This window comes from Gadus chalcogrammus, chromosome 11 (assembly GCF_026213295.1).
Source record: "Gadus chalcogrammus isolate NIFS_2021 chromosome 11, NIFS_Gcha_1.0, whole genome shotgun sequence".
NCBI lineage: Eukaryota > Metazoa > Chordata > Actinopteri > Gadiformes > Gadidae > Gadus > Gadus chalcogrammus.
Genome location: NC_079422.1, coordinates 19,853,662 through 19,867,728, shown reverse-complemented (window position 1 = coordinate 19,867,728; position 14,067 = coordinate 19,853,662). Strand labels below are relative to the sequence as shown.

Below are 14,067 nucleotides of genomic sequence, written 5' to 3'. Positions count from 1 at the left end.
AGGCTGACCCTGCCCCCATTCCCTCATCCCCGGGGAGAAATGGGAATCCTCTTCTCCAGGGATTAACAAGCCGTGTTCAAACCACATTCCCACGTCATTCCAGTGGCCATTAAGTCGTTTTTTTTCATAGTCGTTAGCAACCCAGCCCACATCGATACACTCCCGGCATATCGTTTTCTTTAACCTGTCCTAGGTGTTATGTTTGTTAAGAAGGACTCCTTCCTTTTCTCCGATCACGACTTGAACAGAAAGGTGAGACGAGAACCTATCTGTGATCATTATCCATGGCGTGCCACGGAGATGAGATGCACTACCCACAGATCACGGGCAAACATACTCCAGACGCTAAATCCTGAATTCCACAAGGACACACAATCTCTCGCTTATTTATGCATTGTTTTGTACAAAGTTACCTGTCACGCACGCCTCGGAAGGATCGCTTGATTGATGGATATCAGGGGATCGTCGTGACAACCGCAGACGGAGCAGTTTAGCCCTGAGGGCCAATGGGAGTCGGGCTGGAATGTAATTGTTTCAGGACTAGTTATTTCAATAAAATCCCCCAAACTCGCTGTGGGCCCCTTTTTGTCATGTCTTCTCCCTTCTCTAGATGAGTTCTTCCCGCTCATCCCTCTCTCTCTCGCTCGCGTTCTGCCCTCCATAACCCATCCCTCATCTCTACCCTCATGTTCCCCCCCTTTCTCTGCTTCATCACCTCTGTCTCTCACCTACCCTGTACATCTTCCCCTGTGTCATCTCTCTCCCTCCCCTCCGCTCGTCTCTCTTTCTCCCCTCTCTCTCTCGCTCCCCGACCCTCCCCACCCCGTTTCCCTTCTTTTTTTTTACATGATTGCCTCCTTCAACCGTCCTTGCACTCTTCCCTCTCTCCATTTATTTATTTATTTATTTATGTATTTATTTATTGATGTATTTGCTTAGCCCTGCTTGTGTTCTCTAGGCCATCACGCTCACCCTCCTCCTCTGCTCTTCGTCCCTCTTCTTCTTCTCCAAACACCAGTCCAGTGCCCGGCCCACGAGGTCCGCTTCGACTCCACGGGAGTCATCCTGAGCCCCGGGTTCCCTGACAGCTATCCCAACCTCCAGATGTGCTCCTGGCTCATCAACGTGGAGAAGGGCTACAACATCACGCTGCACTTTGAACTCTTCCAGACGGAGAAGGAGTTTGACATCCTGGAGGTCTTTGACGGTGCGTTCAGCCGGGAGGTGCCGTGAGCCTGCCGGAGGGAGAGAGGGAGGGAGGGAGAGAAAGAGAGAGAGACAGAGGGAGGGAGAGATGGAGTGAGGGAGAGAGAGAGGGTGGGAGGGAGAGAGGGAGGGGGGGAGAAGGAGGGAGAGGAGAGAGAGAGAGAGAGAGAAAGAGAGAGAGACAGAGGGAGGGAGAGATGGAGTGAGGGAGAGAGAGAGGGTGGGAGGGAGAGAGGGAGGGGGGGAGAAGGAGGGAGGGAGAGAGAGAGAGAGAGAAAGAGAGAGAGACAGAGGGAGGGAGAGATGGAGAGAGAGAGGGTGGGAGGGAGAGAGGGAGGGGGGGGAGAAGGAGGGAGGGAGGGAGAGAGGGGGTGTTTCTTTTTCCAAGAGTACTTTTTAAGGTTCTTTCCCTAAGGGCCCGTCAAAACGATGTATTGTATTTTTCTGCTGCAAGGGGCTTCGGATTCAGGTTGTTTTGGTGAAAGAAAATTATTAAAAAGGAAAAAGAGTCGGTTTCTTGGCACTTCCTCGGTTGGCACTGCATCTGATAGGTTTTTTATTTCCTTTCTGGAAACGGTTCCCGAGAAATTTCGATTTTGGAGCTAAATGATTGATTTCATCAACTGATATTTTCAGCTCAAAAGGGAAAAGCCGATCCACCTATCCTTCACAAAGACCCTTTTATACCCCAGCATCCTCGTATCGGCGCATCGGGGGAATCCACAGCAGTTGCCAAGTGCAGCTTTTCCTTTTCCATGCCAAGATTTGGAAATCCTTCATGCGAACGGCCTTTTTCTTTCTGTTTGTGTGTGTGTCTGTGTGTCTTTCTGTGTTTATGTGTGTGTGTGCATATTGTGTCTGTTTCCGTGGGGAATCATCAGGCCCCAACATCAACAGCCAGAGCCTGGCATCTCTGAGCGGGGACGTGGACACACCCTTTAACCTCACCACCACGGGCCACCAGCTGCTGCTGCGCTGGGCGTCCGACCACGGCACCAACCGGCGCGGCTTCCGCATCAGATACGTGGGTGAGTATCAAAGTATGTATCCTGGTCACAATCTTTTCCCTCTTTTCTCTTTTCACGTTTTTTGAAAAATGTCAGTTTGTCTTTATTTTTCTGTGGTTGTTTTTTTTCACACTCGAGGAAGGGGGAGAAAAGGGGTCAAAGGCCGTGACACGGGGAGAGTACACGTGGGAGAGGCGTAGGAACCCTTGCGTTATGTTTAGGGTTTACGTTATTCGGATGAGGCTCTTTATGTCGGATGGGGACTTTGGAGGCTGAACTGTATTTGGTTCAAATGCTAGATGGGTGATTATAATGCCGTTCATATTGCTTTTATTCATCTCAAGATTAAGGCCATTATATTCTAACGAAAATGTACTTTTTCTACAAATCTTTTAATGTTATTTCAGAGTTCTTTACTTCATTTTTATCGATGTTTTATGCATTAATCCAAAAATTATTTGGGATAAAAACCGACAACATTGAGGCTCGAAAATGTATTGTGGATCTGGCTCTATGTGTATACAAAATTCAAAAATAGGGAGAAAGTTAGTAAAAAGTTATGTGACAATTGCGACTATCGTTACAAGCGTCTCTGACACATATCCCTCGACTTTTTTCATCATTCAGAAAGTACATACACTTTTCTTTGGCTGTGTGTTCCACTCTCTCTCGCTCTTTCTCCCTCTGTTGATGTGGTTTCTCAACCGTGTGGATCTCTATGTCTCTGTCTGTCTGCTTGAAGGGGGCTGGGACAGTTGAGTGACAGAGTACCGAACATACTTTTTTTGCACAAAGTACATCACTTTACTTTAACCTAATTGGTATCTGTTTGTTCCAACGTGCAAAGAATTCTGTACTCTGTTCAATACTTTCCAGCCTGTGTGTGTGTGTGTGTGTGTGCGTGCGTGCGTGTGTGTGTGTGTGTGTGTGTGTGTGTGTGTGTGTGTGTGTGTGTGTGTGTGTGTGTGTGTGTGTGTGTGTGTGTGTGTGTGTGTGTGTGTGTGTGTGTGTGTGTGTGTGTGTGTGTGTGCGCATGATTGTTGGTTTAATCAGCCCCAACTAGTCCGAGCCAGGCTGATTGGACTCTGGGGCTGAGTGAGGTTGCATGGGTTAACCAACCATTATCCACAAACACATTCATTCTTTACTTATTATTTCCATTTACAGTACATCATTAAGGGTGCCTTCACACCAATAGTTCGGATGATTAGATAGATTGTTACACTTTCACCCTGGTGCTGTTTGTGTTTACACTGCGATATTTAATCATAGAGGATACAAAAGTGTGTAAAAACTAAGTCGCGATTTGGTTCTATAAGTTTGTCTGAAGTTACGTCAATGTATCAGAAAAAACACAGAAAACTTTATCACCTTGCTCTTGCAATATAAAAACATGAACATTATAGAAAAAACGATCTCAAATAGTCACGAGAAGCCTGGGCCAGGCTTCTCGTGACTATTTTAGATAGTTTTTTCTCTAACATCCAGTGGATGTTAAGCTGCGTTGGTCGCGTTTATCTGGATTTTAGACCGATATGCACACCATGAGCATCCCATTCAGCTTGAACACCGATCCAGACATCACAGGTGCATCTCAAACAACAATGGATTCTTGTAATACAAAACCATCCAGCTGCTCTGCCTAGGTACATTTACGTTTACATTTAGGGCATTTAGCAGACGCTTTTATCCAAAGCGACTTACAGGTAGACTGTATTTAGGTTTGTTTCCTGTAGTTGGATCACATTATCACCTGAAACGAAACTGAACCAAAGTGCATTTCAAAGCGGGCAAAGACCCCAGTTTTCAAATCGATTGTTTGGTACTCACCAGAGTTCGATTGAGCGGTCAACACACCAAACAAACAGCACCACCAGGGGGAAACGTTCTGCGTTTGAATTAAACAGATTAAACGGACCAAAGCAGCTCCGGAGTGAAAACAGCCCCACAGTATGTGCATGCAGGTTTTTATTTAAAGGTTGTTGTTATTTTTTTGCCTCATTCCGGAAAAGGTTGTTCACTTGGTAATTGGCTCTAAAGCAAGCAGTGCAACAACAGAGCAACTTAAGGGATTCTCTCCCCTTCGGAGAGCATGCATACTGATGCACCAAAACAAAAGGAGCCTCCATTCTTTATGTGTTGACTCGCCATAATATTTAATCCGAGGAGGGCTTTGTCGTTGGAGGTAGTCGACGTGATGGGGTTTGTAAGCGAAGCCCAGCTCTCTCCTGCCGACATAATTCACTTGAGCAGGGAGAGGACCTTAGCCTTGACCTTGGGGTGTTCCTCTGTGACTTAAACGCCTGTACTCATGTCCAGTCATGCTGATGCTAAAATAACTTGTGATGGAATTTATGTACACTGTCACCACCTCTCCCCTGGCGCTGTATAGTGTGTGTGTGTGTGTGTGTGTGTGTGTGTGTGTGTGTGTGTGTGTGTGTGTGTGTGTGTGTGTGTGTGTGTGTGTGTGTGTGTGTGTGTGTGTGTGTGTGTGTGTGTGTGTGCGCGCGCGCGCACTTACATTGGAAGGAAGAGCTATTGACGTTTATGTGTCCAGTGTTGAATCGCTATAGCTGTCATAATATAGATGTAGCATCGATAGTGTTTCTCTTACATACATCAAGTAGTTCTCCTTCTACCCTATAGGATTCAGTGTACGTTCCTGGTAAAGAGATTGATGGTATATGGATAGAAAGTGAGTGGGAGGACAGGCGGAGATCATTTCAGACATGGAAACCAAGATCCGTACGATTTGCAGTAAAGAATCAAAGCAACAACTTAGTCTTTTACTGTTCCCATGTGGCATTCAGCCGTTAGCTGTTTGCTATCTCCGCTGTATTTTTTACCATCGCAAGTTGTACCTTAACGTGAGACCTCGATCTCGATTTAACTCTCCCGTTGTCCAAGAGTGCCGGTTGAAATGAATGTGCAGTAGCGCTCACAGATATCGTGCATGCTTTACATTGTGCTTGTGTAACGCTTTCTCTCCTTTCTCCTTGTGCTCCCCTGTGATCCTCACACATCCATGCTTTTCCTACGTCTCTGCGCCAATTTCTCTCCACTCTCTCACTCCCTCCAATCCTTTACCTTCTATCATTCGTACGTCCATCCGATCTCATCCACTCATCCTTCCATCCCCCCCTCTCTCACTCATCTATTCATCCGTACATCTCATTCCTCCATCCGTCCCCCTGGTCTCTCTCACCCCTCTCATCCCTCCCTCCATCTTACTATCCCTCCCTCCCTCCCTCCCCCCCTCCATCTTACCATCCCTCTCTCCCTCCCTCCCTCCCTCCCCCCCTCCCCCTCCATCTAACTATCCATATCTCCCCTCAACCCACTCTCCCTCCCCCCCTTCATCCATGCATTTCATCCCTCCCTCCATCTTACTCTCCCCCCCTCCCTCCCTCCCTCCCTCCCTCCCTCCCTCCCTCCCTCTATCTAACTATCCATCTCACCCCTTTTATCCCTCCCTCCCTCCCTCCCTCCCTCCCTCCCTCCCTCTATCTAACTATCCATCTCACCCCTCTCCTCCCTCACTCCCTCCCTTTCCTCCCTCCATGAATTTAATCCCTCCCTCCCTCCCCCCCCCCTTTCTGCAGCCATGTACTGCAGCACCCCCGACTCCCCGCAGCACGGCTTCGTGGTGAGCCAGACGGGGGGCCACCTGAACAGCGTGGTGCGCTGGGCCTGCGACCGTGGCTACAAGCTGATCGGGAAGGCCTCGGCCGTGTGCCGGAGCACCCCCTACAACTACTACGCCTGGGACAGCCCCGTGCCCGCCTGCCAAGGTGAGGCGCCCGCGCCCTCCTTTCAGATGAAATCAGCCTTAATTAGTATTACGTTTAATTAAGCTAAAATGTCACATGTAAATGTAACTGTAAAATATTCATTTGTATTCAGATATACTGTTTATATATTTGTGTTCGCAGTTTACTCGATGTTCAATTACATTCATCCCACACACAAACGCAAACGCACACACACACACACACACACACACACACACACACACACACACACACACACACACACACACACACACACACACACACACACACACACACACACAGCCTTCAATCAGATACGTAAACACGGAAAACCAAATCACAATTAAGAGAAAAAACGCGACTTAATTATCGCGTTAACATTTTAAAGAAGGCGCTCCTGAACTTAGACGCCGTCATGTAGACGGCGAGCTCAGTAGTGCGGTTCACTTTCAACACACAACCCCTGGATCGCACAGCAACAAAACAAATGGAACGTGTTCATTGCTTTGAACATCTCCAACCCCATTGCTTTATTACTTCCCACTGTGCGAGCTCAACACTTGGCATGCAACACAGCCTACTTGTACAGATGATTATGAAGGGGCTCAGTGGGAGTGCAGGCCTGGTATTGTAAGCAGACGCTACTGAATGATTGGCTAGCCGGCGCCCTGTCAGGTGGAAAGGAAAGTGAAATCAATCAACCTCCCCCCCACCATCTTTTCCATCCCGTCCACTCCTTGAAATGAATGAATGGCTAACTCGCCATTAGCATGTGGCGTCTGTATTCCTGTTGGGTTTCACTCGGCTAATTAGCTTTGCGATGGCACGTGTGCGCGCGCTCGTGTGAGCTTACATGCTCTCCCACCCTGGGGGCTAATGCCAGCAGCTGTTGAACTTCCAGGGGCTCTCGGTCTGCCCGGGCCGGGGCGAGAAACCCATTCTTCTGATTCAATTATTTATAAGGCTTAAATCCCTTGTAACAGCTTGTTTTGCAAATTGGACATTGGTCTTCAGGTTAAACGTGAAATAAAATGAACAAATGGGGTAAGGTAAGCACAATCAGTTGCAATGTACGTGAGAGCTGATCGTTAGTTGATTTCGAACTATATTGGGCTATGTCGACTGTCAGTATTTCTTGATGTGGAAGGTTGCCTTCCGACAGTGATCAACTCCCCTCTTCTTCATCGTGAGATTAATATTAAACTGATGAACTGATAGCAATAATTTAAATGACAAAGGCATCTGGACTAAATCTTTTCCGCTGTGCGAGTTGGCTATGGGTTAATTGGGAAGGGTGTAATGATGACGTATCCATGTTGATGTGCATTATAATATAGGCTTACTTAACACGGGTCATTACCAGGTGAATGAACATGTTAAGCGCTGAATCTATCTGTGTAGGTTAATCAATCTCAAGAACTGGAATTTGCAAGGGGTTTTGATTACACGTATGACACACGCCTCTGCGTGTGCAATGCGCTGTTGTTCTGTCAGCTAATTAGCAGGTTTTGTGATATGTTTCCCGAATAGCATGTGTTTATTGTGTTGACTCCCAGAAGCAGCCAAACAGAGGTGAAGGCAACTCCCTCCCTCCGCACCAGCAATCTTAATTCGCCAAAGGTTACGGGGGTGAGCGCTCACCGAGTTCCTGAATACTTACTGAACACGCTCGTTCTCCCACGCTCGTGTTTTTGTTGTTATCTTAGAATCATTACATCGCCGACCCTCTGTTCCTCTGAGATGGGAAGTATTCGTAAATCATTATTCCATCATCTTTTAAGGCTCCTCAAGGATTGGCTGAATAGATTACGTGTGTGTGTGTGTGTGTGTGTGTGTGTGTGTGTGTGTGTGTGTGTGTGTGTGTGTGTGTGTGTGTGTGTGTGTGTGTGTGTGTGTGTGTGTGTGTGTGTGTGTGTGTGTGTGTTTTTGTGCCGGTGTGTGCCGGTGTGCCATTGTTTGCCGGTGTGAGTGTTTCCGCCTGTGTGTGTGTGTGCGCGTGCCGGTGTGTGTCTGTGTGTGTGTGTGTGTGTGTGTGTGTTTGTTTGTATGCCTGTGTTTGTGTGTGTGTGTGTGTTTGTGTATGCTGGTGTGTTTGTGTGTGTGTGTGTTTGTTTGTATGCCTGTGTTTGTGTGTGTGTGTGTGTGTGTGTGTTTGTGTATGCTGGTGTGTGTGTGTGTGTGTGTGTGTGTGTGTCTGTGACTGTGTGAGTGCGCCGGTGTGCGTGCCGGTGTGCGTGCCGGTGTGTCTGCCCCTGTATCTGTCCCGGTGGGAGCGTCTACGGCGCCCCTCCGCCCGTGCCTCGAGGGGTGGTCCAAACCTGCGCTGTGGCGTCGCGGAGCCTCACAAGCTCTGACAGCCTGCGCGTCGTGGTGCTGATATAATGAGGGATGAGGCCGGCGTCCCCTACCGGCCCCCTGCCCTGACGCGCACGGGCCTGGGCTGGTCCGAGGCTCTGAGCCCGCCTTAGCGGAGGTAGCCCCGCGGTGGGCCGGGCACAGCTCTGTGTCCCGCAGGTTAACACTGGGGGCACGCCGATCGCTGGCGGGCCCCCCTGCACGATGACAAGGTGGCTGAAGGAAACAAATGAGTGTACCATGAACTAACTGCTCTGTGCTGTGTGTGTGTGTGTGTCTGTGTCTGTGTCTGTGTGTGTGTGTGTGTGTGTGTGTGTGTGTGTGTGTGTGTGTGTGTGTGTGTGTGTGTGTGTGTGTGTGTTTTTGTGCGCTTTTTGTTGTGTGTCACGTGAGTGCCTGGTCATCTGTGTTCTCTGTGTGATTGTTTTTTGTGTTGTGTGTGTGTAACATGTCCCTCATGCTGTGCGTTTTTTTGTGTTTGCACAATCTCCCCCCATGGTGGCTGTGTGTGTGTGTCTGTGTGGGTCGCATGTCATGTGTGTGTGCTCCATGCGGCATGTGTGTGCACTGTCCCCCATGCTGTGGGTGTGCGTGTGTGTGTGTGTCATCGCAATCTCCCGCATACTGTCTGTGTGTGTGTGTGCTCTACGATGTGTTTGTGTTGTGTGTGTGTGTGTGTGTGTGTGTGTGTGTGTGTGTGTGTGTGTGTGTGTGTGTGTGTGTGTGTGTGTGTGTGTGTGTGCGCGCGTGTCCCTTGCCCTCCCCCCGTGCCGCGCCTCCCAGCGGTCTCCTGCGGCCCGCCCGTCGCCCCGGCCAGCGGCGGCGTGCTGGCGACGGACTACTCGGTGGCCACGCGCGTGACCTACTTCTGCGGCAGCGGCTACCGCCTCTCCTCCAAGGAGCTGACCACCACCACCTGCCAGGCCGACGGCACCTGGAGCAACCACAACAAGACCCCCCGCTGCACCGGTGAGGGGGAGAGAGGGAGAGAGGGAGGGAGAGGGGGAGAGAGAGAGAGAGGGAGAGAGAGGGGGAGACACACAGACACACACAGAGAGAGTGAGAGACAGAGAGAGACTGAGAGAGAGAGAGAGAGAGAGAGGGAGAGAGAGGGAGAGGGAGGGGGAGAGGGGGAGAGAGACACAGAGAGAGAGAGAGAGAGAGAGAGAGAGAGAGAGAGAGAGAGAGAGAGAGAGAGAGAGAGAGAGAGAGAGACACACAGAGAGAGAGGGAGAGAGAGACAGACAGAGATTGAGAGTTAGAGACAGAGAGGGAGTTGGACACCATTGCTTAAGAGAGTGGGGGAGGGAGCTTGGAGCTCTAAGTAAGGCAGTCCTGCTTTATTTATTTAGCTCCTTTTCAAGCTAAAAGCGACACAGGGTGTCACAGGAGGGATGCACCTGGTGGGTCCACAGGGAAGGGGCAAAGAACAGATGGAGCAGCCCCCTCTGGTCCTCTGGCGGAGGAAAGGCACACAAAAGCACCTGGTCAGGGGATCTAAGGGGGCGGTCTGAGTTGTACCTGCTGCAGTGTGAGTCGGGGCGAGGTCCTGGTAAACATCATCGTTGTTATTAATCAACCCCCCCCCTGGTTCAAGGGACAGGGCTGGTGTGGCAGCGGTACCAAGACCTGTGTGCGTACTGGTCGGCTCGCTGCAGTGTTTAGGACCGGCTGTGATCTGCCTAAGGCCGCTGGACTTAAGCCTGCAAACAAAGCATTACAATAATCCAGGTGTGACAAAAGAAAGCGTTTGATTCAAAGTTGTCAGTTGGAGTGGGATTAGATAGACCCGACTGCACTTTGACAATATGCCTTAGTCGGGAGAAGTGTGTTTAGTAGTGCAGTTAAGCGGCTCGGATGCTGGACCCTCAGTTAAAAGGTACTGGCTTCAATCACCGGTCTTCCTCAACAGTCTACATTTACGTTAACGTTTAGGGTGTTTAGCGGTCACTTTTTTCCAAAGTGACTGAAATTTGTCAGAAGAAAGAGAAACCACAATATAATGCAGTCGGTACAGTAAGAACTGTCATAGGAACAAGTGCCAAGCACCTACAATTAGGTTAACCCATTCCTCGTACACAACAAAGATAGCTAGGCTAAGACGCTAGAAGATGCTAAGTACTATTTTTAAGAGGCCAGGATGTACAACATGCAATAAGTGTGGACGGGGTGTTTTTAGGAGAGTAAGGGAGGAGAAAAGGCGTTGGGACGGGGCAGGGGGGGGGGTGGGGGTGGGGGGGTAAGAGAGGACGCTAGAGAAGTGAGCCTTGAGTCTATTGCAGAAGCTGCTGAGCGATCCTGCGGTCCTGACATCAGCAGTGGGCTTGTTCCACCATTACGGTGCCAAAAAAACAGATGTGACTTTGTTGTTTGACTTTTGGCTGCTCTTGGGGCTGGTGGTACCAGGCATCCAGCTGAGTCACTTCACCAGTCCACCTGTTGGTGTCCTTGAGCAAGACTCCTTACCCCTACCACGACATTGTTCGCAAAAGCACGTGTCTGTCAATTCAATGGAATTCTCTTTGGATACAAGCGTCTGTTATGTGACCGAATCGTAAATAGCCAGAGGGAGAGTGTCAGAGGGAGAGGGGCGAGATGGAGATAGAAATGCAGTGTGAAGAGGCCGAGGAGCAAACACAACAAGATACTTCACACTGGAAGGGAGGGAGAGAGAGGGAGAGAGAGGGAGAGAGAGGGAGAGACATGGTAACTGAAGAGGCATGAATTCGAACACAGGCCAAACAAGAGAATTACAAATGTAGTAATACAATTCTATTTGTAGTGAGAGAGACCGAGAGAGAGACAGAGAGAGCGATAGATACAGAGATAGAGACAAAGAGCTGGAAAGAAAGAGAGACATAGAGACAGAGAGATAGAGAGGAAGATAGAGAGACAAATAAAGACATAGATACAGAGAGAGAGATAGATAGACAGTGTACCAGAAACAGAGAGAGACAGACAGAGAAAGAGAGAGGGACAGACAGAGAGAGAGAGAGAGATGGAGAAATTCAAACATTCAAATGCAATTCTATTTCTAGAAAGAGAGAGGAGCATGGCGTATGTAGTACCGCTATTTGCAACCAGGAGGGGGGGGCAAGGATGACAAATCACGACGGGACCCTTCGTTGCACGGGTGGGAGAGAGAGATAGAGAGGGGTACAAACCGGGGTGTCCGTGACCGGTGAGCGAGGGTAATGATGGATTTGGTGGCAGAGCGGACTGAAGCGCTAAAAAAAAACAAAAAAACAGGAGCGTGATAACTAAGAACAAAGGCCGAGGGGAGAGGAAATGTACTGTAAAACGTACTGCTGTGTGACAGTAGCGGCCCCTCTAAGCAGTCTCCATCGGGGGGGGGGGGGGTAGTGTGACAGCCACAGTGACAAGTGGTTAACCAAAGCCCTGGTTCTTGGGGGGGGGGGGGCGCGCTTGCTGCACCCGCTGTCTCCCACTGTACACTTCCTCTAACGCTTAAGGAGAAATATACATTCCGCTCCCGGCTCTCATCTGCCTTTCAAGTGTTCGCTTAATCATCAAGACGATTTTGTTGTGGGGGGGAAAGTCTTGCTCAGCCAGCTTGGGGAGGACGCCGGGCTGGCGTTTAATTTTTAATGTGTGGATTAGCTCTCAACTGCTCATTGCGGGGAATAAATTGTCAGGATGTGATCAGCGTGTGTGCAGATTGGGTGAGAGAGATATAAAACGGGGAAGAATAACAGCTTTAATTAGCGAAGTGTGTGTGTGTGTGTATCTCTCCCGAATGGATCTCATTGATGCGTTTTATCTTTTTCGTTTTCGTCCGTGCGTTCTTCCAGTAATGACGTGCCCGAGCCTCAGCTCGTTCTCATTGGACCACGGGAAATGGAAGATCGTCAACGGCTCGCACTACGAGTACGGCACCAAAATCATCTTCACCTGCAACCCCGGATACTTCCGCCTTGGTCCCGCCCACATCCAGTGCCAGGCCAATGGGGCGTGGAGCTGGAGGAACGAGAGGCCGCGGTGTCGCAGTGAGTTGTCTTTTAAGCGCTTGTCTCTTTTCTTAAGAAAGCACTCTGAGATTATATGTAATTAGACCTCTTATTGATCAACCGAGATTGCAGGGTTCATTTTATTTTTCTCGACCTCCTGATGAGCGCACATTAAGACTGGCGGGACAAACAAAGACAAATCAAAGCCCCTTTCTGTGACTTGTGTTGTGTTGGCAGCATCTTTGTATTCGGACATGTCACTTGAATGCACAGCACCCTTACAAAAGCACTGAAATACAGTGAAATTATACAGTGTGTTCATGCGCACACACACACGGACACACAAAGAGTCACACACAGTCTCACAGTGTCACACGCGCACACACACAGAACAAATCAATTTTTCATTTGGAAAAGGAGGTCTTTGAATCATTCATTCTGCCCTTGTCACAGAGTCTGTTCTGCGACCGGATTTGGTCTGATGTGAAAATATATATAACATTTTCTAACACGCATCCAACCCAATGGCCTGTATACAGCACATTACGTACCATTTCTAGACCAAAAAGGCTGCATAATGACAGATGACGTTCCATTACGGTTAGAACCGAGAATCCCCCCCCTTAGTCACGGGCTGGTTCTGACGCATGTGTTTCTTTACGGTGGTTTGGTACATAAAAGCTTTGTCGTGTCGCACACACATCGCCACGGAGACGACTCTTCCCAGGGCGCTTAACCGCCCAATGGCCCACTTAATAGTGAGGGGACAAGGCAGCGAGCGTGATAAAAAACCCATCTTGACAAAGGGAAAATACCGCCATCATTACACACCCCCACCCCTCCTCCCCTCCAGTATGAAATAGCACCGGCCCCCGATTACGTTGAGTAAGCTATCGAACCCACGCCCTTGTTGACTGTTTTTGTTTATTTTTCATGACGATGGTTTTATTCTCTCCCTCCCTTCCCCCAACCCCCCCCCCCCCTTACACACACACACACACACACACACCTGGTCACAGTCATCTCGTGCGGAGACCTCCCCACGCCGCCCAACGGAAAGAAGATCGGCACGCAGAACACCTTCGGCGCCTCGGCCATCTTCAGCTGCAGCCTGGGCTACGTTCTCACCGGCTCCAGCGTCAGGGAGTGCCTGCTGTCGGGGCTTTGGAGCGGCATGGAGACCCTCTGTCTGGGTGAGCATGGGGAAGGGTTAGTGGTAAATGGACTGCATAACACAGCGCTTTTCCAACCGGTGGCCGCTCAAAGCACTCTACAATATTGCCTCGCGCTCAGCCGTTCATTCACTCGTTCACACACTGACGGCGGAGGCAGCCACGCAAGGCGACAGCCAGCTCGTCAGGAGCGGTTAAGGGGAGGCGTCTCGCTCAGGGGACACCTCGACGCTCAGCTAGGAGGAGCCCGGGATCGAACTAGCAACCTTCCGGTTACCAGCCAACGGGCTCCACCTCCTGAGCCACATGCCGCCAATGTTTAGGAAGCCCCCCACCCCCTCCATCCAGTCCCAGTCCCAGGTCCCAGTGCAGCCACCCTCCCCCAGACTTGCCCCAGTGAGGTCAGCGGTCACCAGCGGATTGGATGCGGTGCAATTTGTCCATTCCAGCCCACATCGCCGTAGCGGTCCCTGGTGGGATTTAGAGGGGAGATGGGACCGCGGGTTGGCAGTTATAATTGGTTCTCTTGCTACGTGTGGGCTGTGACTTTGGGAAGTGTTACGGTCTATGCCAATGGCGTCTGTCTGGG

The 14,067-nt window shown here is 49.8% G+C and overlaps 1 protein-coding gene across 1 annotated transcript in view; it reads left to right on the top strand.

Annotated features, from left to right (window-relative positions):
* Positions 1 to 14,067, top strand: part of LOC130392233 (CUB and sushi domain-containing protein 3-like) — a 232,674-nt gene that overhangs the window by 157,415 nt on the left and 61,192 nt on the right. The window contains 6 exon segments of the mRNA XM_056602701.1: positions 1,019 to 1,207; positions 2,088 to 2,234; positions 5,816 to 6,004; positions 9,122 to 9,307; positions 12,151 to 12,345; positions 13,326 to 13,499. Coding sequence (XP_056458676.1) covers positions 1,019 to 1,207; positions 2,088 to 2,234; positions 5,816 to 6,004; positions 9,122 to 9,307; positions 12,151 to 12,345; positions 13,326 to 13,499 — 1,080 coding nt within the window.